This window comes from Cibotium barometz, chromosome 8 (genome assembly GCF_041138505.1).
Source record: "Cibotium barometz isolate CiBa-2024 chromosome 8, ASM4113850v1, whole genome shotgun sequence".
Lineage (NCBI taxonomy): Eukaryota > Viridiplantae > Streptophyta > Polypodiopsida > Cyatheales > Cibotiaceae > Cibotium > Cibotium barometz.
In genome coordinates, this window is record NC_141053.1 from 27,884,605 (window position 1) to 27,912,036 (window position 27,432).

Sequence of the window (27,432 nt, forward strand, 5' to 3'; positions counted from 1 at the left end):
TGGTCGGTGCCCTGATGGCCCAATGGAGGAGGTATCAAGAGGTGTGTGGGCTGGGTTGCTAGTGCTAGTGTCGAAGAAATCTGTGAGGGTCCTCTGTGTGGGCTGGGTTGCTGGTGCTGGAGAGAGAGAGAGAGAGAGAGAGACGCAAACTTGAGTGAAAAGATGTGATGGTGTTCTTCGTGATGAATCTCCACGTCCTTACAATATAAAAAAATTGCAGCCTTTCTGCCGTCAAAACTTTGACGCTTTAATACCAATGTAACAGGGGTGGTTGCGGACGCGTGTTTACAAATTGATTGATTGCGATTAGCGCCTAATCAAAGACTTAAACCTTGTTCGAACTGTTGCATCTTCATGCTCAATACAGAGTAGAGAGAGATGACCTAATCTACCATGTTTACTAACATAAAAAGTATACAATGCTGAAGAGATACTCAATGGTAGCACTACTTGTGAGTTCTCAACTACTCAATGATGATCAATGAATGAATATGGCTAAAGCCTAGACTCCTATTTATAGTGTCTAATGTTGGTGAGTTGGCTCTACCAACTCGACCAACCCTAATAATAATGTCCAACTAGGTGTGTTCACACAATAACCCAACAACTCTATCCACACTGGGCTGCCCATTGGGCGCGTGGACAACATTACAAAGATTTGGCACAATAGCCCTTACAAACACGTAAATCTGGCCACGTACTTGGCTTTTGAGCTGGCCAATGGGTAGAAGCATGCCCAAGTCACACTTGGAAGAGTGCGCACATGACATCTTTCCCATTAACTACACTTCATAAGATGGTACTTAACCTGCATTTGCCATGTATAGAAGCCTTGACCATCAAACTTGTCTAAATGCATAGAATTGGATGCCATTTTTTATGAGTAGGAAGTTCTTACCGTCTGGTTTTTCATAATAAGACAGTGTCTAATCCTTTGCAACAAAGATTAGGTGCTTAATGATACTCCTTAATGACCATTAGTGCAACGTTCCTTCTTAATGACATAGGCAAAATGTAGTGTAAGTTGGAGGATGCAAATGAATGCTCAAATCAAAGGGGTTTTGGAAAAGAATGATATAGGATGAAATAGCAACTCCCCAATGTCAAGTTTGGGATTAGTGCATATGATTATCCTTAATGGCAGAGTTTTGATGGTTAAATTCTTCAAATTCGTTGATGCCCTTTGATATGGTGTGAGCTTAGGACCTTGACAAGAGGCCTACGTGGTTGGTATGAAGTAGAATACCTCAGAGAAGGAAATCTCAGCTGATTTGCAAAGAAGGGTATATTTGCTTAGAGAAAAAAGCTAGTTAATCACTTATGATGGGCTTAATTATCTACTAATGAGGCTTGGATGAAGATATGCTCTGATACCATTGTTGGGTTGTAGCCATTTGGCCTTGGATCATTAGCCCGGATTAGAGCTTCCATCAGGTCTTCAGCCTCTCTTCTTATGCTTTCAGTGATCAGTTTTTGTTCTTGTGCCCATTATCTAGTTCTCAACATTGAGCTATTCCAAGTTCTTATCACGCTCTTGATTCTGAGGGTCTTTACTTTCTTGGGAATGCCATCATTGAGCCTAATCCTCACTTATATATGATTGGTGACTCATGAGTGTCCTTGACTTTAAGACCACTTGCACTAGTTCTTAAATTCTTACTAAGTATTGAGCCACTGACCAGCATTTGTCTAAAATCATCAATATTCTCTAGTTATCTTTGGGGGACATAACATCTAGCCTTAGTGGCTATTCTAACCCTTGGTCAAACTGTCGGCATGGGTTCGATACTTGGACATGTATAGGGGTGTTTTCCGTGTGTCTCACTAAAAGAAAAAAACTGTATGAACGCTTCAGCACACTTTTTAAACTGCACAATTTAAAAAAGTGTATTTTGTGGTCAAATCAAAGTCCTATAAATATCATATAGCTGCTGTTGTCTGCATGCATGGGACTTGCATTCTCTATCTTTTCCAGGAAGAATGACAAAAGACTTACTATAGAAGGTTTATTGAATCGGTCTATATATTTGAAAGGCTCTTCTTTTGTATTGCATGATTGCATTTCTATCTACTGTTGGAAGGTAATTGCACATATATTTACTGTTAGCATGACTCTGAGTTTTGAAAACGATGCATGTGGAAGGTTTTAGAAGAAGGTGGAGACTGGAAAGGCCGCAGCCAACAGATATGTATATTGAAGGTTTACATCGCGACTTTTCTTTTTAAAATACCTCCTTAATTCTACACGTATGTATGCATGTATGTTTTATGTGTGTGTGTGTGTGTGTGCTAGTATCGTGCTCGTCTGGACCGATGGTATCTCTTTCAGATGCAACAGTATGATGATTTTGTATGTGATATGTGGATTGATTACTCCTTGTGTCTCTCGGATCATGCTCCGATATGCTTGGAAATACAATTCGGTTCATGTTCTGCCAATGATTCATTAACTAGAAAGAGACTTCTGCATGTCAATAATGCTTATCTTAAGCATGAGGTTTTTCGCAATCTGATTGTGGATATTATTTCGCCATTGATCTCTCAAATGCATGTTGATATGGACACAGCATGGTTTCGTTTTGTTATGCGGGTTCAATGTGTGATCCAGGATTATGGCAGACACTATTTATCGCATTTCAGAGAGCAAGTTCAACAGGCCAAAGGCACTTGTCAAAGTTTGATGCATCTGGCTAACACTTCATCTCTTACTGAAATCCAGATGACAGAGTTGCTTTCTGCTCGTGCTTTGTTGCATCGTAATGATGAGAGAAAATTGGCAAAGTGGCAGACTAGAGCTCGCCAAAAAGCTATAGCGGATAAGGGATGCACTTCTAAACAATTCTTTCGTCATTTACATCTTTCTAGGCAGTCTCAAACTATTAAGAGGATTAAACTCCCGACTGGTGATTGGACTAGCTCTCGTGTGGGGCTTGCACGGGCCATGGAATCTCATTATGGCAAGATTTTTGAGGCCTCTTCTCTCACGCAGGAAGGTCGAGAGGCTCGTCGCTTGTTTTTATCTCAAGTTGCACCGATTTTATCGGCGCACCAGGCTCAACTTTTGGAAGCCGCCTTCACGGAGACAGAATTGTATGCCAGTTTGTGTGATTTGGGCCGTTGGAAATCTCCCGGTTGGGATGGCCTTACTGTAGAATTTTTCTTGTCGTTCTGGCACTACCTGGATCAGCCACTATTGTTAATGATAAACAGGGCATGGGAGCAACAGGTTTTGCCTTCATCTTGGAAAGAAGGCTTGCTCAAGTTGATTCCAAAGCAAGCACTTTGTGAAGAGTTCTCGCAATGGAGGCCGATTACGCTCATGCCTGTGGTTTATAAATTGCTGGCTAAAATGCTTGTCAATAGACTTAAAGGGTTTTTGCATGATGGTTTGCATCCATCTCAGTATGGCTTCATTCCACGAAGGCAAATTACTGATAATCTAGCAAATGTCATCATTGGCATGGAGTATGCGAAATACACTCGACAAGATGTATTGGTCATGCAGGTTGACATTGAAAAGGCATTTGACACTGTTCTTTGGGATTACATTGCAGATACCATGCTTCGGCTGGGATTTGGGCCTAAGCTATCCTCTGTGGTTTATTTCTTGTATGCTGACAGTACCTCTGCCGGTTTGTTGGATGGTTTTCTCACAGATCCTTGGCATTTGGGACGTTCAGTAAGGCAAGGTTGTCCTCTCAGTGCTTTGCTTTATGCGATTGCTACTCATCCCCTGCTTATGTATTTGGAATCTTTGACTTCGTCTGGAAGATTGCAGGGCTTGAAATTACCCTCTGGGAAACATTTTATTGCGCAAGCTTATGCAGATGATTCTCTCTTTATGCCTCGCAATCACCAAGATGATGTGGAACAAATTATGCACACTCTTCATTTGTTTGGATTGGCAGCAGGTCTCAAAGTGAATTTTCGTAAATCCAAACTATTGGCTCTGACTGAGTATGATTGGCATAAGCTGCTTTGGCCAGGCGAACTTGTTCCTCCGAACATTATAGTTCGTCATTTGGGTTATCCGCTGGGTTGGACTGTATCGGCTACACGGAAATTGGATTGGGTAGCCGAGCGCTTGCACTCCAAGTTACATTATTGGAAGTTGTCCACTTGGCCGCTTCATGTGCGTCTTAGAATTGTGCAATGCATTCTTGTAGCTTATGTGCAGTTTTATCTACCTTTGCTATATTGGTCTCAATCCCGCTTGAAGTCCCTTATGTCAAGTATATTGGCGCATTTCTGGCGCACTTCATCTCGTGGAAAGGGCCTCAGATTGTTATCCATGGACAAGTTATGCTCTCCTAAGCGCCTTGGAGGCCTGAATATTTTGGATTTGAGACGTCATGTTTTGGCTAGGAAAGCTATGCTTTTGCCGGTTTTGTTGGATCAGCAGCAACCCTGGACTCTCATGGTGTCCCATTTGTGTCGGCATATTGTCACGCCATTCTATGGTCATTGGCAACCCACATACTGGGATCTTATATGTGGAAAACTTGAAGGACACATTCCGGGATGTCCTTTCACTTCTTCTCTCATTATTGATTGGAAGGAAGTTACTTCACATATGACATGGCATGGTTCCCGATCTTTGATGGGCAATTCCCTGCGGCTAGAGAGTTTGCATTGGAGTCGTGTATTTTCTTCCACTTTGGTTGACCGTTCACCTCGTCAGGCATATTTTCTATCTCAAAAAGGAATTTGTCAGATACATCAGGTGGTGGATGACACTGGTCAGGTTCTTTCCTTCTCTGTTGCGGCGGATCGTTTTCAATTGGGATCCCATTATTCTCATCTTTGGACAGAAATTCAGCGGATGATTGCTGATATTTCTCCTTTACCTCGCTTGAATGTGGATTCCCGTCTATCTGATTGGAATCTTGGAACCACTGCTATGGAATGTATTTCAGCTGGGACAGTTTATGCCCTCTTGCAATCGGATGCATGGATAGTCAGACATGGTAATCAGCTATGGTCTCTCTCCAAATCTTCAATGTGGTGGAAACGTACATTGTTTCGCATTTGGAAAAGTCATCTGCCTCTTAAAGAACGCCTGTTCTTGTGGCGCTGTTTGGTTGGTGCTCTTCCTGTTGGTAGCTTCTTACATGCACGTCATATTGCGCCTTCACGTTGTGTCCGATGTAAAGCTACTGAGGAGACTGTCCCACATTTACTATGGGGTTGCGTATGCTCCAGATCGTTCATTCGCCAGGTCTCGACTGCTCTTCGCCTTCGTTTCCCTTCGGGCATTTTTCACAGATGCTTTTGGCTTTTTGGGGTGTTACAAGCATCACAGTCTCAGTTTGCAGTATTTTTCAGCTGGGTCCGATTCTGGGTCTTTTGGACCATATGGCATGTTCGGAACAACCTCATGTTCCAAGCCAATGACATTGTTCCCTTCCATTACTTCAAGTTCTCGCTTGGTCACGCGCTTCATTTTGCTTATGATGCTGGGGACATCACTCTTGATGCTTATAGGATTTACTTTGATTGCTTCTAGGTGGTGGAGCCTATAGTTACTCTTCTTTTTCTGGGTTTTCCTCGCTTACAGGTTTCCCACTTGTAAATAAAAAGTGTGATCTTTTTGGTGGGTTTTCCTCGTTTTGAGGTTTCCCACCTGTAATTAATGACATTAAGCTTTACAAAAAAAAGTGTGTGTGTGTGCTGACGGTGGTTGCTTGTCCTTGCAGTGGGTTCCGTCCTCTTTTTGCTCTCATCCTCTTCCTGTTGGGTGTCTTCTTCTCCTGCTGGCTGTTGCCCTTGTTCATAGCTGACTTTGCTTCTCTGCCTTTAGTGTTTTGTGTGTGTGTTTGTGAGTTTGTGTGTGTTTTTGCCTGCTTTATTTTCGACATGGATTCACAGCCTCATGTAGTCTACTCCCGTTGTGGAGATAAGGTTCCGGAGGAAATCTATCAAGCCCTCTTAAAGCATCAATGCCTGATATGGGTTGAGGTGGTTGATTTCCTGGTAGATTTCTCTGATGCATTGCTAGGATTGGCTCAGATGTTGGGTGCTGTCATTTCCCCCCACTCGTCTATTGGGTAATAGAAATAGATTTTGTATTTTGTGGGATACAGATAAACCCACCCCACCATCCTTTTCAGTGGAGGTTGATGATGGCTTTTGATTGTCCTACTCTTACGTTGAGGCCTCCAGCTGATTCTATTCCTCCGACTCCAATTGTGGAAACATCAATAAGGTAGGCAAAGCCTACTCTAGCTAAAACAACGAATACAGTGCCTATTGCTAACACAAGAGTGCAAATAAGAACAAAAGCAGGTCAACCAGCTCATAGAACTGAACAGATTGTGAAAAATGCTACCTCTTAAATGCATGTCATATAATGTACATGGTTTAAGCAACTTGAATAAACGGAGGTTGGTCTGGAACTATGTACATGCAATGAAGCTAGACTTAGTATGTCTTGAGGAACATAAGCAACAAGCTTTGGTTGGCCGGACTGGATTCTTTGATGGATACTGTATATATTATGCTGGTTGTTCTACTTTCTCCGGTGTATATTTTCTTGTCAGACAAGAATTACAGCCGGTAGTTGCTTACAATGATCCAGATGGCAGGTTACTCATTGTACAGTGCATGCTCAATGGTGAGACTTATGAGTTTGCATCTGTTTATGCTTCCACAATGTCTGCTCAAAGAGCTAGAATGTGGTTGCAAATGCAACATTACCCTTGGTTGATGAATGATCTCATATGTGGGGATTTTAATAACTCTCCGGCAAGAGATGACAATACTCGTGGCAATTCACACATGATTGCAGTTGAAAGAGTTGCTTGGCGTAATCCAATAAATTACATGGATGCACTTGATATTTGGTTGGCCACGTGTTCTAATAAGAAGGGGTATACCTTTCATCATATGCTTATACAACTTACAAGGCAAGACTTGACAAATAGTATTTGTTGAATGTTGCTAGGATTGATCCTCTTACATGTAGAGTGTGCGTGGATTACTCTTTGCAACTCTCTGATCATGCTCCTATATGCATCAAGCCCAATATGGTTTTGTACCTTTAAGACAAATCACAGATAACATCTTTAATGCTTATGTGGGCATTGAGTATGCCAAATACTCGCAATAGGATATACTATTGCTGCGAATAGATGTAGCAAAGGCTTTTGATACATTTGAATAGGATTTCATAGCTGTAGTGATGACAAAACTTGGTTTTGGGCGTGAGATGCAACGAGTCTTTTGTTGGTTGTATCAAGATAGTACAACACATTGTATGTTAGGCAGAGGATGCCCTTAGATATTGAGTAAATCAGTCAGGCAGGGTTTCCCTTTGAGTGGAGTACTATATGCAATTGCCCCTCACCCTTTGCTTCTATATATGGACAAACTCACAGATCAAGGATTTTTGCATGGCTTGCAATTGCTAGATGGTCGTAATTTAGTAGTGCAAGCTTATGTTGATGATTCCTTTTTCTTCCCCCAAAAACACTTCGCAAGGTTTGCAAACCCTTATGACGCCTCTCCAATTGTTTTTGGGGAAGCTATAGGATTGTTCATCAATTCCGCAGCTCCAAACTACTACCCCTCACAGCATCGGATTGGCACAATTTATTATGGCCTGGACAGATGTTTCCACAAGGTTTGCAAACCCTTATGAGGGCTCTCCAATTGTTTTTGGAGAAGCTGTAGGATTGTTCCATCAATTTCTGCAAATCCAAACTAGTATCCGATTGGTACAATTTATGATGGCCTGTGTTAGAACATGAAGTCAAAGTGAGTGTTCTAGTGTGTCTAGAGTGAGTTTTATGTCTAGTCTTTGTGTGAGAGTGCCATGTGGCATATTGGGATTTATCCCATATACATGTGACACTTAGAGTGTGTGTGCCTATCCTATAAAGGCATTGTACTTTCTAGTCTTATATATCAATCAACATCAAGCTCTCTTGGTCTACATGTGAGTACTTTGCTTATCATTGCTTTGCACTTATATCTTCATTATGTCTTTCCATTCGTTCCTGTGCCTTCATGTGGTATCAGAGCCAGCTCCCTTTCTCCTTGCTCTTCCAAGGGATTGAGTTGAGGGAGGCCAAGAAAGAGAAGCCTCTCTCTCTCTTTCTCCTTGGAAGGCTGCCCTTCCCTTAACCCCTTCATGTGGAGTTGCCCTTTGATCTTCATCGCCATGTTTCTGGAATTGAGACCAGCGACCATTGTGACGGCCATATCTTTTGATACAAATTGAATTTCAACCTGAAATCTGTAGCAAAGTTGTAGAGGACTTTGTGAACTTCATTTTTTGTTTTTACATCTTTGCAATCCGAGGTTCTGGTGAAAAGTTATGGCCCCTGCAAGAAAGTGACGAAATTTTTCCTGCGCGAATTTTTTTGTTTGCCCATGAGTTCCTGCTGCCCGTCATTTCTTGGAAGCTGCCCGCCACCACTCTTCCTGAAGCTGGTGCTTACTTCTCTACATTCGTGGAGATGATTCGTGGAGTTGATTTGACCTGATCTGCAGCAGCAGCAAGACATTGTTGATTCGTATTTCTCCTGCTGCCTCCCTCTTCCACGTGTTCACATCTCTCATGTTGCCTCCCTCTTCCACAACCTGATCTGCATCGACTATCTCCTTCAATTTCATCACCTCGCAATCTGAAAATCGAAGTCTGTAGCACGTAAAATTTTGGGGATTTTGCAAAATCTATGTAAATTCAGTCCTTATTTTCACATTTATTTGGAAATTTTGCTACATTAATCAAGATTGATCCAAGTTAAGGCATCATATCCGACATTGGGGACTCTTCGATCAAGGTTTTGAGAGTCATGCTATGATTGCTCCACTCAGCTGCTCCTATGGCCTTCACCGACATATCCTTCGGGGACATTTTGTGCTTCACCGACACTTCATTCGGGTGCACGAATGGGCATACCCATGTATGCAGCAGCTATGTGGAGGACATCTCTTATCGAAGAGATCTCATTTTCTTATTTATTCTATGTGTGCTTGGGTACTCTGCCCTACGTAGTCCCCCTAAAATGCTTGTAATAATGAGTCTTGTGTCATTAGTCAATAAATAGGTTCACAGCCTTGGATTGTCCTCCTAAAATGTTGTAATCTTTCCTGTTTTTTTCGTGTCTGACTCCCCACCATTCTGTTATGGAGTCAGGAGGGGGATGTATTGTGTAGTCATGTATTGGCTTTGATAGGATCTCAGGTTGCTCCAGTTGTCTAGACCTCTGAGTTGTTCATGCATCCATGCATGATGAACCTCTGAGCCATGCTTGATGAGCCTCTGAGTCATTTGTACCATGCTCACTAGCCTCTGAGCCATGCTCACTTGCCTCTGAGATTGTGTGGGAACTATGTCTAGTTCTAACTTGGAGGTTGGTAGTCCGTCATTGCCATGTTCTGTTCTTGGCTCATTCCAGTAGTCTCTCACCTTGCCTTCATCGGGGGGTGTTAGAACATGAAGTCAAAGTGAGTGTTCTAGTGTGTCTAGAGTGAGTTTTATGTCTAGTCTTTGTGTGAGAGTGCCATGTGGCATATTGGGATTTATCCCATATACATGTGACACTTAGAGTGTGTGTGCCTATCCTATAAAGGCATTGTACTTTCTAGTCTTATATATCAATCAACATCAAGCTCTCTTGGTCTACATGTGAGTACTTTGCTTATCATTGCTTTGCACTTATATCTTCATTATGTCTTTCCATTCGTTCCTGTGCCTTCAGCCTGGATAGATGTTTCCACACCGACAGATATTGTTGGACATTAGGGTTACCCATTGGGGTGGAATGTATCTGATGCCATTGACTGGGTCTTTCAGAAGATGAAAGCAAAATTGGAATATTGGCAATTGCCTACCTGGCCTTTACATGTACGACTAAGGATAGTTCAGTCCATCTTGATGGTTATGTACAATTTTTCTTGCCTTTATTGGTATAGACGAAGAAACATATTATTACTTTCATGTCTCAGACCATGGAAGTTTTATGGAAAACCAGACATCAGAAGAAAGCTCTTAGGTGCTTGAGATGTGAATGGATTTGTTCGCCAAAGATGCATGGAGGGCTGAATATTTTGAATATTCAGTTTTTTGGCAAGAAAAGCAACTTTGTTGTCCACCCTTTTTGCTTAGAACCAGCCTTGGACAACAATGATTGTAGCTGTGTATTGCACTTGAAATGCACTCTTTTGGCAGATGGCAATCTACATATTGGGATTTGCTTTTTGGAAAGTTGCAAGGGAAGATACCGGGCTGTCCTTTCACTACTAGACTGATTGCTGATTGGAAGAAAATCCTCCAGTACTTGCATTGGTTTGGAAGATCTTTAGAGATAGGTAACTCATTGAGATTGGCGAGCATTCACAAGAGTAGATTTTATCTGGAACCTCTAGCAATTTAGGAGCCAAGGAAGGCTTATTTTCTTTCCACTAAAAATATACGTCTAGTCCACGATGTTGTCTCTCCAGATGGCAGAATACTTACATTCTCGTAGGCACAGAGGATATGGAATTGTTCTGTTGATTGACAGGTGGAATCACTTCAAATTGCTGCAACAAATCTATAATTTTCTGCCAAACAGGCCCGCAATGCATGCCCCAGACTGCTAGATTGGATGTTGTAGAGAGATGAGCCTGGTTTTCCCAAAGTACCTATGTCACAGCTCACTGCTGCCTGAATATATAGATTGATAATTCTTGAGCAGTGGATTGTTGCTCATTCAAATAGGCTTTGGAATATGGATAAGGCAGCTTAGTGGTGGAAACAAAAGCTTCAAAAGATTTGGACTAATAAATTGCCATTAAAGCAACGAGTTTTTCTTTGGCGATGTTTGATTGGAGTGTTACTTGTTGGTGAAACTCTAGCCAAAAGAAGGATAGATTCTGCCTTGTTTTAGAGGCTCAAACCGGAACGAGATTGTGTTTCATTTACTTTGGGCTTGTTTGGATACCAGAAATTTCTTGCTCAGATTATCTATTTCTTTGGCTGCTAGATTTCCAGGATGTTGCTTCTTCGAGCATTTCTCGATCTTTGGGAGATATCACCAAAGACTATTTGATTATGCAGGTTTCCTTGCTTGGACACGCTTTTGGGCTCTTTGGACACTCTTGGATTGGCTGCAATCACTTGATTTTTCACTCTACATAGATTGACAAGTACTTATATTTTCGACAGTCTTTGCGCCAATCTCTATATTATTGCCATAGACTACAAGAGATAGACGAGTTGCAGTTAGACTTGCTTTTCCGCTGCTTTTGATCTTGAAGAAGTTTCCTGCACTGTCGAGGACTCCTTTCCTTGTTCAGTGAACGCTTTTTACAAAAAGAAAAAGTGTGCACGTGCGTGCATGTGTGTGTCTATGTACATATGTAGATACACACATGCATATAAATACACACGTATGTATACACGCATACATGCATACATACAGACGTACATATGTACATATACACATACATGCATGCTTTTTTGCTTTCTCTTGCTTTTAGAAAATAAGATGTTTGTACATTTTCGTTCTAGGATAAAATTTTGGATCTGAAGTCCAAATTGAAGAGAAATTCGGCTGACGGATCTGAGCATAATCAAAACGAATCATTTGAGAGTGCTCAAAGAAGAGATTATGAGCAGATGGGTGCAAAGCTTCTGGTTTGACACACTTTTTTTACTTAATTTTTTGAGTATCGAAGACTTTTAGCATGTTAAACAATATAAGCTAACAGATATCTTCAAATCTTTGCAGGCTTGTAGGGAGGAGTTGAGAAGTATGAAACAAAAGTTAAATGGAGTTCTTGCTCGGAGAAGTGTGCTAGAGAATGAGGTGCATTCTATTATCATTAAAGGCTTTCTCTTTCTGAAGATGTGTGTGTGGAGCATCAATTTGAGAATGTGAGCTGGTTTAAATTGAGACCTTAGAAGGCATGTAGTAACTTGTTTTTATAAAATCTCTAGATTAGACGCTAGCACAAAAAGGAGAGGTTCTGTGCTTGTTAAACTTGGCTTATGTGACGGCATCATGGGATCCATACTCGTATTAGCTAAACACAACAAGCAGTTAGAATCACTAAGTTTAACTTGCTGACACTGGCTAAGTGAAGAAGGGGTTTCTTCAGTGAATGAGAGGAAGGAAGGAAATATAAACATATTCCCATGCAAGCACATTATTATTCAAATTTTGACTGTTTTGCGGATTTCTTGTGATTTGGAGCTTCATGGTTTTTGGGGGTAATTCTGAGGCTTATTCGGCATCCTATATTCTAACTGTGCCTGCCTAATGTAAGCAATTCGGTTTTAATAATCTTCTGCAGTGTGAAGACGCTTTTCCATGTAAGCCTTGGCAGTCTGTCGCTGGGCATGAGCTTCAAAATTATGAGCTAGAATTGATGATTATGACCTTGGCATCTGAGGAATGTATTTATGGACCTCAACTTGAGAAATAAGACTTTTCGTTAATCCTGTATATAGATGGTGTGTTTCTCTTTGCATTTGAGAGTATCTACAACAGTTGATGGATGTCTTGGATCAATTCTGTAAGTGTAGTGGGCTGTTTGTCAATTAAGATATAACAAAGACAATCATTACCAAAACAGTCAAGCCAAGAGAGTGCCTACTGCACAAGAAGTTGAGGTAGTTTTAGTGTCTTGGCATTACAAGTCTGGTTGTATGGAGGACTGGGAGGAAGCAATTTTAAGAACACTTGGAAAGACATTGAGAAAGTTCAAGACACTCTTTTCAGAAGCCAGAGACGTGGGAAAAAGGAGGGGGGTTTTTGTTTTTGTTTTTTTTTTGGGGGGGGGTGGGTAATTATCCGCTTCTTCTCTTCTCTACATTGATGTCCGTCAAACTTTCTTGTGGATTACATGTTCCTGCTGTCTCATGGTGTGAAGAGAAAAACCAGCCCCATCCATAACTGATGGAGAGCACCTGGAGAAGTTTCTTGGCAGCGAAAAGAGTTCAAGTATATACTCTCACCAATATCACACATAGACACACACAGACACACACACACACACACAAGGCAGCCAAGAGGCGGAGGAGAAAGCAAAGACGGAAGCTATAAACAAGAAGAGGCAGCGAGCAACAAGCAAATGAAGAGACAAAAGGCGAGCAGGCAAGCAACGCACCGAAGAGACGAACAGGCGAAGGTCGAGCCGAGCAGCAAGCAAGTAAGGCACACACATGAGCAGTCAAGCAGGAGAGCCTCACACGGACAGTCGAACAGTTGCACAGAGAAGTAGGCGAGCAGGCAATAGAACTATGAGAGGGTGAACAGGTGAGCAGGCGAGCATGCCCAAAGGAAAGTGATATACGAAACGCTGAAGGAAGAGATATATGCCCAATTGAAGGGAGAAATGCAAGCCCAAGTACGGGTTGAGATGGAATTAGCCCAAGCCTTGATGCACACGGAAATGAAAAAAGAGATGCAGAAATGGAAGGATGACATGCTCCGGGAGATTGGCACAACAGTTGCATCGTACAAAGGCACTTTGAAGACATGTATGGCTGACTGCGAAAAAGACATCGCAGAAATGCAACACACTTTGGAATCATGTAAGGCAAAAGTGGCTGCAGGTGAGAAGGAAATGCATTCATGGGCTGAAATTGCCAGTGCCACAAAGAAACAAATTGAGGAAGTCAACCCATGGATTGAAGTAGTAAAAAAGCAGAAGGACACACCAGTCAATAAAGTAGAGGTGATGAATGCTACATTGGAAGAGGAAGCCAAGGGACGGGCACGTGCCTTACATGTACGCGTAGTTGGGTGGGAAGATAAGGGAAATCCCCAAGAGGATGCAAAAGCTCTTGCAACAAAAATTGGAGCCACTAATGTACACCCTGTCTCAATCTGCAGCTAGTGTGATGAGGTCCGGATCTGTCCAATGGCACAACGAAAATGGCTCTTGTAAAATGAGCCATTTTCGTGCCTAAGGGCTCAAGGGGACTAGTCCATGTCCTCTCTGTGTCCACTCTGATGATATCCATCCTGATCACGCGGTTTTGCTCTGAGCGGGTGAGATCCAAAAATGGACAATCCAGACTGTACTGAAAGGGTGGTAGTGCCTCTATCCGCAAACCATGTAGGTCAAACCATGATCTCATTTGAGCATACCAGCAATGAGTATCTCCATCCTCTGCCAACTGTATGGATGAGGTCAATGCCAATCAGGAGTACCTTTGTTGAGGGAGCTCCCATAGCCGCTGTAAAAAGGTAACTACCTGGAATAGGGCCTCGGTCACTACTGGTGCGGCACCCAGCTCAGCCCGAACAATCTCATGTGGTGATTTGCTCCGAATCATGCGGGCAATCATCATAATCGGTGGTCTCTCCATTTGCCTCCATCCCTCATCCGTCCCTCTCTGAGATCTGTGATGTATGCTGGGCCCCCGAATTGGGGCTCCATACAGAGGGTCAATGTGACAAGTGTATCAAATAGCCACAATTTGGTGCGCGGCTCTTGAAACTGAATGTGTGCACACTGCCTCTCAAGTGCCCCCAAGGCTGCATGCCCTCGAGCTAATCTAGCTGCTGCTGCCTCCTTCAGGGAGAAACGCAGTCCTGTGAAAGTAACTCCCAAGTAGATATGACCTGACATACTCAACCGGCTCCCCTCGGAAAGTGAGATCTCGTCACCCATGCCTGTGTGGTGTTAATCACCATAACCTTGTTTTCCCAAGGTTCACTGTCAGATCTCTATCTGCATAGAAAGCCTGTAATGCATCCAATCCCTCCGGAGAGTCTAAGATTAGAACAATATCATCAGCATATAACAAGATGGGTATCAACACCCCTACCAGGCATGCCCTTGGGCCTCCCAATCTGTCTACATAATCGGAGACCACATCAATGTACAGTCCAAAGAGGGTGGACGATAGTGGGCATCCTTGCTTCACCCCTATCATGCTGGTCACCATATCGGATAGTCCGCCTGGAGCTCGGACTCTGCCTGTCACAGACTCATACAAAGCATATATCCCCCACTGCATATCCTCGAGTACCTCAATGTCATGCAATCAGTGCATACGCCTGGCACGTGGTACGGTATCGAAGGCTTTGCGGAAGTCCACAAAGCAACAATATATCCTTCTCTTTTGTGCCTTGCCCTCTTCAATGAGTGCCCAAAGTGTCAGTATGTGATCCAAGGTAGTAAATCCTCTCCTGAAGCCGGCCTGTCCATGTGCTCGATGACCATGCCTCTCTGCCCAGCGGCTCAGCTTCGACTCCAATATAGAGCCATATAGTTTGGCCAAGTAATGACCAATCATGTTCGTCCTATAATTGCCTGGTACCATGGGGTCCCCACTCTTAAAGAGTGGTACAATGATATGCTCTGTCCAGCTTGCCGGAAAACCCTCACAAATGGCACGATTAAACACATGTACGATGAGCGGAGCCAAAGTGTCGCGCGCATATGAGAAGTGCTCTCCAACTAGCCTATCATGATCCTGTGCCTTTCCATTCTGTAACCTGTCTATCACATCTAGCACCATCCGCATAGTAAGAAAGGTGCTACTAGTTGGTCTAGCTCCCAGTGGAGGGGGGGTGGGGGGCTGTCTTGGTGCATCATATAGCTCTCTAGCATAAGTATGCCATGCCTCAGGTGCAGTAATCGGAGTACCAGGCTGTCTCTCCTGAAACATCTTCCATGCCCTCTTGTTGTCCTTCCCCAGGAAGAGTTGGTAGATCTCCTCCTCTAGCTTAGCCAGCTAGGCTCGTTTCTTCCTCCGCACAAGGTGTCGAAAGATCATTCTGGCCTATCTATGCGTGTGAGTCCCAATGGCAATCTCACACAGTAGCTGTGCTCGTGTCTCACGACACTCATCATCATGCCAACTGTTCTGTGGGGCAGTGCTGCAGGGGGGGGGGGGGGGGGGGGGGGGGAAGGGATCATAGTGCATGGAAACGCATATGAGGCGGATGCATATAGTACACCTGCTAGTCCTCTTGTGATCTCGTCCCAGAGGGCTATGCGGGTCTAAAGCAAACAAGCCATCAGATACTGCATCTTGGTAAACCCCAACTGTCTCACGTGTAAACTGATATCTCGGGTACCTAGGTAGATGAGTGGCTGGCCCATCTCTTGGGGATCTACCTACTAGTGTGAAACTCAGGTATGCATGATCGGCTGCTATGCCAATGGGCCGACTGGAAATCGTGAAACCCCGCACATCAGGTATCAATGAAGGAGATCCCATCAAGTAGTCCACTGTGCTTGCTCCCCCTTTAGAGTTCCAGTGTGTGAGAGCATCTGATCCTTGCCATCTTGATAGGCCATTGTATATGACCAACCCATGTGCACTCCCGAGTGTGAGAAAATGCCTGCCATAATCTGTAATCTCCCCCTCATCCTGTGCTGATCTCTGCAACCCTACATTCTCTGCCGTCATCTCCCGGTACATAGCCTCTCGAGTATCATACAGCTGTCATGTGCACAGTGTGTATCTACCGTGTGCTACACGCACACAAGACTAGCTTCGAGGCTTGGGGAAGCTTGGAGCTAGGCAGCTGATTGGCGAGCTGGGCTAGGGATACACTAACGGGCGGGCACCCAAGTATGGACGGCCGGGCGCCCAAGTGTGGACGTCCGATGACCGGCCAAGAGCCTATAAAAGGGTGGCCAAGGTTAGTCAATAGTCATAGAGTCTCGCGTGTCTTTGTGAGAGCTCTATGGTCAGGAGTCTGGATCTAGTGCATACGTGCACCAGCTTTATGCAGCCAAGGCCGGCGGCAGTCTCAAGGCCCGCGAGGGTAGCTTCGTGGCGGTATGGGACGTCACGAGGTAGAGATTGGTCGGCACGTCCAACTAGTTAGCTTAGCTCATGGCTCGCTGGAGACAGCCAAGACTTGTGGGCTAGCCCACAACTGCTGTCAAGGTTGGGAGGTCAGTCAGGCCTGCACCCCCTGCACGTTGCTTGGTTTGTTTTGCAGGTTTCGAGTCTTGTCTCAGGAGCATTCTACGAGGTGATCCTACGGGGATTTGACAGTGGTATCAAAGCAAGCCTCGAGAACGAGCAAGTCGGTAGGTAGAGAAAAAGAGGTCAAAGAAAAGGTATGAGTTCGAGAAGATTGCTGTTTTTCCGTCCATACTGCTGTTTTTTCAGATTCAACATGTTATTTTTTGCATCGTTGGAACCCATGTTAGGGATTTTGGTCTTGTAAAGGGTTGTCATGTTAATCAAGAAGAAAAGTGGTTGGCAAGGAGAGAAACATAGGGTAAAGGCTGTGAATTCAGTCATGAAAGAGAAAAGCATGGATTAAGTTGGCTGTGTAAACAGCATGAATAAGAGAGAGAACAGGCGAAGAGTTAAGGGCTATGTGAATAGCGTGAGAAAGGGAGAGTTGTGGCGTTTGCAGTCGGCTGAACATGATGGCGGCTGAATAACCTGAGCGAACCTTGGATCTCCACGATTCATGCGACGGTGAGTTGGTGAAGCACTTCGTTTCCAGTCTCGTACTGCTCAGAAAAGCGGAAAGTGCTTTTTGATTCGCTGACGTGTGGCGTGGGCAGCCATCATATGTTTTTTTTTTAACCTTGCATTTTTTTCTGTGGCAGGTCCATTTCTAGTTTCATCCATATGACGATGGCAAAAAGATCCAATTAGCAACAGGTTTCCTCTTAGGCAAAGCTCTGCTTTGGTGGAAAGAACTCAAACCTAAACCTACAACCTGGGCACAGTTTGAAGAAGTCTTCAAGAAAGAATTCCTCAAAAAGGAGGATGATTATGATATCATTGCTCGTTGACCATGACCTCGCAGAACCTCACTATGAGGTCTACCTCCAGAAATTTAGGGACTTGCAAATGAAAGCTACGAAGATGGATTCCACCACTCTTTTGGGTTTCTTCGTAGCCAGTTTACCCGACTCGTACCGTTTACAGGTTAAAAACAACAAATGCCCTAGATATGCAGGAGGTCTGCTACTGGTGCTTGCCTAGCATGCCCTAGATGTGCAGGAGTTTCGGAGTCAATTTACCATTGTTTATGGAAATGCAGGAAAGCACAGAGGGTTTGGTTTGCGATTGCACACCTCTTTGTTAGGATTAAGAGAGATGCTATCATTTCTTTTGGTTCTATCATTTGAATGACACAGTCTGGGCCTCAGCCGAGGTTCGAGGGAGGGGACTGACAGGAGCTTGGCCATTATGGTTAGGCAAGGAGTTGCTTGGCAGTGTTGTCTTCAGGATTTGCCACTTTCACACTTTGTCCCTCCGGCACAGAGGTTAGACAGTTCTTGGGAGATTATTGCTAGTATCTCAGCCTGGAATATCTGGAAGGCTAGATGCATTGAGGCCATTGAGGGTACTCCCGTTCTTGTTTCTCAGTGTCTTTGCAGGATTTGGAGTGATATTATTCATACCATTATGACTACTTCGCTAGAATCCAGGGATCTTCGAGGGTTGCGGAGAGGAAGCGCGGTTTATGAGAGTGGGACATTGGTATCTTTTTCACATCCTCTCATTCGGGACCCTATTGGCAGCACAGGGCTCGTAATTGGTTGAGATCTCCACCTTGCTTGGTGTGAAATCTCATTTTGTAACATTTTTCATACTTATTAGAAGTCTCCTTTCTGAAAAAAAATAAAAACAACAAATGCAAAACTTTGGACGAGGCCATTCATTCTGCTCGTATTTATGACGATACAATGGTCTCTTCCAAATCTAAACCCGTGAAGCAGGGGAACAAACACAAAAGGAAGTTCTCCGCATCGATGGCTAGCACGACAGAATGAAAGTCTTCGGACCAACCTTCGAAGAATTCTACTTCGACACCAGCAAAGAAAAACCATCTCCTCAAGGCTTTGAAGCTCAAGAAGGAGGGACGTTGTTTCATCTGCGAAGAAAAAGGACATATGCGTAACGACTGCCCGAAGAAGAAGGATGCAAAGACCAACGTAGACTCCAAGCCGAAGGCAGCTAACCAGTTGACTTTAACGGGTACTTCAGTCACTGTACTTTCTCGCCCTAGTTCATGTTCTGATTGTCTGTTCAACTCTAAAGTTCTTGGCTTGCATGATCTTCTCCAAGTTTATGGAGAGGTGCATGGCCATAGAATCAACATTCTTCTGGACCCTGGCAGCTCACACAACTTTGTTAATTACAAACTTGTGCAGAAATTGGGTCTTGACTCAACACCTAGCGATCATACCTATGAGGTACGCCTACCTGCGGGTCGACAAGTATAGGATCGAAAGGTGAAGAAGCTACCAATCCGGATTCAGGACTACGAAGATACTCTGGAGTGCTATATTATGCATCTAGAGCATGTAGACTTGTTATTAGAGATTGAGTGGTTTACGACTCTTCAAGTCCAGATAGATTGGTCTAGTCATACTTTTTCTTTTGAGCATAGGAACACCCAGTATTGTATCTTCGGTGATTGTATACATCCCTCTCAGGGACCTCTTGTAAATGCAGTTGATTTTGGAGATATAATGGATTCTTCTTTGTATAATGCTTTCCATTGTGTCTTGATTCCACTTTCTTCATTTCTCATACCTACTATGGATGTTAATGAATTAAGTGTGTTTGAAAGCAACGAATTAAAGAAGATACTTGATTTGTTTCAAGATGTATTTTCTAAGGAACTGCCATCAGGCTTACCACCTGAAAGGACAGTAGATCATCGTATTGACTTGGTCCCTGGTGCTCAACCTGTTAGTATTCCACCTTATAGGATGAGCCAAGCTGAGGAAGATGAGTTGACCAAACAACTCGAAGATTATTTGAGAATGGACCAGATCCGTCCAAGTAAATCACCTTGGGGTGCACCTGTGTTACTCAGAAGAAAGAAGGACAACACATGGAGAATGTGTATAGATTACAAGAGATTGAACAAGCTGACAATCAAGAACCATTATCCTCTCCCTAGATCAGATGACCTGATTGACCGATTAGCCGCAGCGAAGTATTTCACAAAGATAGATTTACGTACTGGCTATCACCAGATACGTATTGATGAAAGGCATGTCGAAAGAACCGCCTTTCAGACTAGGTATGGCCATTACGAGTTTCTCGTATTACCTTTTGGGTTAACCAATGCTCCAACCACTTTCCACCAAATGATGAACGATCTTTTTCGTGAACATTTGGAAAAATTTGTGGTTGTGTTCCTGGATGATATTTTCATATATAGTCGTACTCTTGAGGATCACGTTAGACACCTCACGATTGTCTTAACTATTTTAAGACAGAGTCGACTATATGCTAAATTAAGTAAATGTGAGTTTTTTATGACAGAAATCATTTACTTGGGACACAAGATCACAAGAGATGGGTTGAGCATTGACTATGACCGAGTTCAAAAGGTTTTGGCCTGGCCTATACCGCAGACTATGAAACAACTTCGTTCTTTTCTCGGTTTTGTTGTTTTTCTTCAGAAATCTGTGCGGGAGTACTCTCAGCTCACACTACCGATGACCGACTTGATGAAAGGTCATGGACGTAAGTCAAATCAGCCTATCACTTGGAATAACCATTTGGATATGGCCTTCAAACTTTTGAAAGATAAAGTTAAGGAAGCACCTATCTTAGCACTACCCGATCCTAGTAGGCCTTATGTTCTTGAGACTGATGCTAGTGACTATGCAATCGGGGCTGCTATATTTCAAGATGGCAGACCTGTTGCTTTCGAGAGTAAAAAGCTAGACGACACTCAATCTCGTTGGCCAACCCTTGAGAAGGAGCTTTATGCTGTCATTCACGCTCTCAAGGTTTGGAGACATTATTTATATGGCTCCAAGTTTGTGGTATTGAGACTGATCATCAGTCAATCAAGTATGTGTGTGATGCGGATGATTTGAGAGGAAGGAAAGCTTGATGGGCTGAGTTTATGCAAGATTTTGATTTTGAGATTCGTTATCGAAAGGGATCTCCATGAATAGTGTCGCAGATGAGCTTAGTTGAATTAGAGAGGTGAATACTTTGTCGTTCACCGAGATTTCTACTGACTTATTTCAGTCATTGAGAGGGCTTTGCAAGACTGATAGTTATTTTGGTCCATATTGGCAGAAGATCCACGACGGGAGCTCATTGATTGACCAAGACTCAATGACTGAGCACCCTACCATTCAGGCTGCAGGAGGCTAGTGGATGATTCGGAATGGTTTACTATTCCGTAATGACAAAATTTGTGTACCACAGATCCCAGACATTAGGTCCAAGATTCTTAAGGAGTGTCACGACGCCCCTTTTGCTGGACACCCTGGGATACACAGGACATTAGCTTTAGTGAAACACACTTTTTATTGGCCAAAGATGAACGGGTATGTACAAGATCATGTCCTCAAGTGTCAAGTTTGTCAAGCAAATAAAGCTGAACGCTTTAGACAAGCTCGGCTGTTGCATCCTTTGCAAATAAATTGGGAAGTATTTCCATGGATTTTATTACTGGATTGCCAAGAACACGTCAAGGCCACGATTCTATTTGGGTTGTGATGGATCGCTTGACAAAAATGGCTAGATTTTTACCGACCCGGAAGACCATTACAACTACGAAATTAGCAAGGTAGATTATTGAGCAATTGTTTAGATTGTACGGGTTACCACAGGACATAGTCAGTGATAGGGGACTCTAAGTTTACACGTGAGTTTTGGAGACTTGTTTTTGAGAAGTTGAAACAACTTTGAATTTGAGTTCCTCAGATCATCCTCAATCTGATGGCCAGACTGAAAGAGTGAATCAGAATTTGGAGGATATGCTTCGAGCATATGTCTCCAAAAGACAGAGTTCATGGGAGGATTATCTTCCTATGTTAGAATTTGCATATAATAGTACTAAGCATAGGAGTACAGGTTTTAGTCCTTTCATGCTTATGTATGGTTTTCAACCTAGATCACTTGTTACAGCGGGATTTTCAAGACTTCAGTATGATACAGCACGTAATTTTTTGCAAGATATGCAAGAAATGTTACAAGTTGTGAAGGAATCTATTAGAAGTGCTCAAGACAGAGACAGATTTTATTCTAATAGACATCGTTCACCCAGCTCAGGAGTGAGCTCTTAGAGGAAGGGGAGTATGTCATGTGCACAGTGTGTATCTACCGTGAGCTACACGCACACAAGACTAGCTCGAGGCTTGGGGAAGCTTGGAGCTAGGCAGACTGATTGGCGAGCTGGGCTAGGGAGATAGACTAACAGGCGGGCACCCAAGTATGGACGGGCGGGCGCCCAAGTGTGGACGCCCAATGACCGGCCAAGAGCCTATAAAAGGGTGGCCAAGATTAGTCAATAGTCATAGAGTCTCGCGTGTCTTTGTGAGAGCTCTATGGTCAAGAGCCTGGATCTAGTGCAGATGTGCACCTGCTTTATGCCGGTGGCAGTCTCAAGGCTTGAGAGGGTAGCTTCGTGGCGGTATGGGACATCACGAGGTAGAGATTGGTCGGCACGTCCAACTAGTTAGCTCAGCTCGTGGCTCGGTGGGGACAACCAAGACTTGTGGGCTTGCCCACGGCTGTCAAGGTTGGGAGGTGAGTCAGGCGTGCACCCCCTTCACGTGTACGTGCATTAAAGTCTCCCAATAGTAATATGTCTCCCATGCTGGCAAACCTCATGATATCATCATATACTGGCGTATAGGGCGACTCTCTTGATGATGCAAACCTGGAGTGGACTGGGGGAAAGTAGCATACCGCCACATATAGCTCGCAGAGCCCTCTCTGCATATTCTGACCCACATGTACCTCGCATCTGCATCTCTATGTACCACATGTATTTTGTCACAAAGCTCCTCCCTGGAAAGCCACTCCTCCAGATCCTTTGGTGCCTCCCACTGTGCGTGGTTGAGGGCGGAACACTGATTCCCATCTATAACCCCGCACATCAGGAAGCCTCTTGTTTGTGCACTGATGGGTCTCCCTATACATAGCAATATCAGTGTGTTTGAAAGTATCCTCAAAGTAGCCTGCATCTGTTCTAAGCGCTCCATTGCAATTCTACACCGTGAATCGCAAGGTCTCATAGGCCGCTCACCGTCAAGCGGGCCTCCTCTCCGTAATGATAACTCGACCATCTCTGTATACCGCGCATTTCCCCTCTTTCCTTGCCTCAAGCACATGCGGCATGTGTTCCTTCCGGTGTGCCATCTGTGCCGGTGTAAGGTCCTCATCCAAATAAATCTTTTCCCCCTTGAGGGCTATCCTTTTGGAGAGGAAGGCCTTCTTCTTCTCCAAGTCACCAAACTTGATGATCAATATCTTTGCTCTGGTTTCATCTCTGCCTACTCGCCATGCTCCATCAGATCTTAGATGACCGCATTTGTCAACTATGCTACCAGGAGGCAGAGACAGAGGAGCACTACATTTGCCGATGTACAGTCTATTATGAGATCCGAGGGAGATATCACTACCTCTTCCGAGAGGGTTTTGGGCTGTTACGCAGGGTCATGGAGTTTGAGGATCAGCGATGCCTGGGATTGTTCCTACTTGAGCTCAGGAGACACAGAGAGACCCTCTTGGCAGACAGGAGACCGAGCCATGATGTACCTAGACAGAGGACCCTGACAGATTTCTTCGGCACTAGCACCAGTAACCCAGCCCCCACACCTCCTGATACCTCCTCCATTGGGCCATCAAGGCACCGACCAAGCTCCCAGGGAGTCACCACTGATAGAGCAGTCATCTTATGTCGTGCTCGTCAACCACGCCCACTAGGATCCCGACCACGGCATCCTCACCATTGCCAGATCAAAGCCATTATTGCTCGGCATCGGAGGCGCCTACCTTGCTTCTACGACCTCTCCATTCTAGACAACCCCATGGCGGAGATATTTGATCTATGGAGAGGGCAACACTTCAACTTATCAGCATACATGGATCTACGTGATATACATTTTCCAGTATTTTCTACTCAATATCATCTCAGAGTCTTACAATTCTGTTCTTATAACTGTAAGACAATCAGTTTATTGTACTTTTTAGTTTTATTTAGTTGTTCTCTTTGATGAGATACCAACTTCAGATCTACTCTCAGTTTTGGTCTCATAGGCCATTATGGCCTCTTAGAGACGTTAATATATCATTTCACTTCATTTCTCTCTCTCTCTCTGCTGAGAGGTGTGACTTGACAGAGCCACTGAGTTATGCAGAGCTCGACGCCCCAGACCCCATGGCCCTTGCCCACGGCCACGCCACCACAGGAGGATCCGGGCCAACATCTCCCATCATCGTAGGACCTTCTCGTGCCGGCTCAGTTTTACCACCTTGAGCACCATGTCACAGCGGCCCATGAGGGATGTATTAGGGTGATATGAGAGCTCTCTGCTCATGTACCTAGATTAGATTTTATAGTTCTAGATTTTTGTTAGCTTTCTTTATTACTATTTTGTACCCAGGATGATGTACCTCATGGATATGATGTAACCTTTTGGTCTCATAGGTCATTTTGGCCTTTTGAAGGCGTTAATACAACTTTCTTTTCTTCTTTCTTTCTCTCTCTGTCTCTCTCTCTTCATGCATACACACACACACACACACACTTTTTTTTTTTGGTAATATCGAGTGCAGTATACACACACACACACTCCACTCACCCACACACACACACACACACTGCCACCAGCGTGGACATTTTCCAGTATGAAAGGGGTTTGGTTTGGAAAATACAAGCTTTGGGAATGGGAGATTATCCTTGAATACAAAGGATCACACTCCTAAAATTTAGGAGAGTTCTATTTTTGGCCTGACTTTGATGGAAGTTCTATTCGCGTCATCAAATAGTTGGTGGTGGTGCGCTCCTTGAGCAACGCCCCCCCCCCCACCCAATCCGCTTCGTTGTGCCCCCTCTTTTTCGCTCCCGCCTACCTTCTTCTCTCCCCCCTCCCCTTCGAGTTTTTTTTCTTTTTCTTTTTCTTTTTCTTTTTCTTTCTTTTTTTCTTTTTCCCCTTTTTCTTTTTTTCTTTTTTTCTTTTTTTCTTTTTTTTTCTTTTTTCCCTTCTTTTTAAAAAAAATTCCTTTTTTTCCCTTTTTTTTTCTTCTTTCCTCTCTCCAGCGCCTCCCCCCCCCCCTTTTTTTTTCCTCCTCTCTCGCCTCAATCCTCCCTCCCCTCCTTTTTTCTTGATTCCTCGTTTCCCCTTCCTCGCAGGTTAATTTTAGACTCTTCAAGATTCTCTCATTTCAGCAAGCCTCGACTTTTTCTGGTCTTCACCCTCAGGACGACTCCATGGCAGCCGCTCCGTCATCCCTGACCAAGGGTGCCGTTGCTTGCATATCCTTTTCCGAAGCGGACCTACAGGTTCTTGCTACGACCGTTGCAACATTAGAGGCTTCCACATTGGTTTGCAAAATTGTTGGTAGCCGCCCCGCGCGCAGACACCTCAGGGATGTTTTACAGACAAGCCTCATAGGTGAGCCTACAAAGATCACAAGCATTCACCCTATGGAGCGTGGATACTACCAAGTGGAGTTCGACTCGCCCACACCATCAGGCTGAGTCATGCAGCTGAGCCCCCTTGCATTGTGTACAACGCAGGCCTTCTTTGCGCGGTGGCAGCATGGCTTCGATTCTGCGTCTGACCCTCTGGCTGGCGTATCGGGCTTCCTAGTGACAGTTTGCTTCCTAGGCCTTAGGAAGAAATACCTTCCTCTTCTCCCCCCCGTGATAGGTGGTGCCATCGAGAGAGTGATGGAATCCCCCCCCCCACTGCTGCCTCGGTCCTCGCACGGGCAGTCGGGATTCCATCCCTCTGCATCTGTGTGGCCTCGCCGGATTTAGTGCCTCATTGTATATCTATTCCTAGCCTTTGGGGCGACCCCATACAGTAGCACGTGGAGTATTCAGGCCTTCCAACTCAATGCTTCATTTGCAAACAGATGGGACATCTAGCCAGAGCTTGCCCTCGACGGCAATCCAAGAGACTGCCTCTGGTGGTTCCCCCCTGTTTTACATTCAGATCCTTCCCAAGGGGCAGAGAGTGGAGGGTTGGTGCGTGCCCAGGTCGCCAACCGACCACCAGAGTTGAGCACCGCCGTGCGCGCGCCAGGATGGCAGAGCTCAAGAGGATTCGATTCTGTCAAAGAAACATTTTGGCATTTATCTCAACACATACCTGTTGGCGACGGGCCCTCTCCAATCACGGAGCGAGCCCCCTCGGCCCCACTGGTTTGGCGGCTGATTCCTCGTCGCGATCCCCCCCTGGCCCTCAGTGCCTAGTGAGGTCGACAGACCCCACTAAGCCCTTGACAAGCCTCTCCCAGCAGCCTCCCCCTCTTTTGGATCTCTCCTAGCAGTGCCCCTCTCCGGCCTCTATGCCTCCCCCCTGCCCCTCGCCTCTTCCCCCACCTCCTCCATCCTCACCACTGACTTTACTCTCAGCAGTTCCTGCTGCCGTGTCCTCCTCACCCTCACCCTCCCCCCCCCCTCTCCAAAGCACTCGCGTCGCCCCCCAACAGCCCCAGACCCAAAGCGGAGGCCCCGACCCGGAGCGGAGGCAACCGGCGAGTTCCATTCGCCACTTGATTCACCGTTACTCAGAGCCGATTGAGATGACCATCGCCGCTTCCCTGGTGAGGGCTCTCGCGCCAGAGTCACCAGGAAGGCCCCTCAGGATCTTTGGACAGCCGATGGACTATAGTTTCTTCCGTTGTCTGCGGAAGGGACAGACATGTTCAAGAAGACAATAGCACCTCTTCGGTTATGTGTGGTTTTCCACCACTCCAGACCCTCTATGCCAGCAGAGAGTGGCGCGATGATCTTCTCCCTCCCTCTGAGTGCAACCCAACGGACGGAGTGGGATTCAGAGTCGGTGACTGTCGCCATTCAGGGTTAGGCATTTGAGCGATCTCATTATCTTCACGATCGTCGTATCACCGACGTACTCACCCATCTATGGCCATTGGCTAGGATGGAACTTAGAGGCTTAGCCCACAGAGATCAGGGCGGGGAGATGGTGGCCTCTAGCCTGGAGATACTGCTATTTGTGTTCATGCATACTTCAGTCGCAGTACCTCCATTGTGATCGATGGAGTCCGGAGTACACATACTCTCACACTCGGAAAGAGTGGCGTCACATGGAGGACAGGATCCACGCCCACTTGGCACGCCTTTGCCCTAGGACGGATTGTGATTATTCCCCATCTAAACCCTCATCCAAGACTCTTCGAGTGGAGGGAAGTTTCACTAGTTCCGCTTCACACAAAGATTGATATGTGGATAGTCTCATGGAACATACAGGGCTTAGGGGGGCCTCAGTGCTTTCATAGACGAGGTGTCCTCTGAGGAGAGCTGTAGAGAGCCCTAGTGGGAGGACCTATTGACATTCTTTTCCTTCAGGAGCATCGCCTCTCAGAGGGGTGCACCCACCGATGCAGGAAGATTTTACCAGGCAGGAGTCATACTTTCTGGTCCCCTTCCTTCGGCCCTTTAGGGATGCAAGGAGGAGTTTGCATCTCTGTCAGTGAGAAGCTTTTGCCAACCGTGACTGGCTCATGAGTCATTGTCATAGGGCGTGCGTAGTGGGTCACCA

General features: G+C 44.9%; 1 protein-coding gene across 8 annotated transcripts in view; it reads left to right on the forward strand.

The window, feature by feature from the left end:
- The window catches only part of LOC147636109 (uncharacterized), a 132,236-nt gene that overhangs the window by 45,854 nt on the left and 58,950 nt on the right, over nucleotides 1-27,432 (forward strand). For 6 of the 8 annotated variants that reach the window (XR_015266490.1, XM_086801538.1, XM_086801539.1 and 3 more), the window contains 3 exons: nucleotides 2,144-2,200; nucleotides 11,501-11,626; nucleotides 11,721-11,798. Coding sequence is in view for 7 of the 8 variants with exons in the window: in XM_086801538.1 (XP_086657664.1) it covers nucleotides 2,144-2,200; nucleotides 11,501-11,626; nucleotides 11,721-11,798 (261 nt within the window). In the remaining variant the exon portion in view is untranslated. The remainder of the gene's footprint in view (nucleotides 1-2,143; nucleotides 2,201-11,500; nucleotides 11,627-11,720; nucleotides 11,799-27,432) is intronic. The other 2 variants (XM_086801542.1, XM_086801543.1) reach the window with 1 other exon arrangement.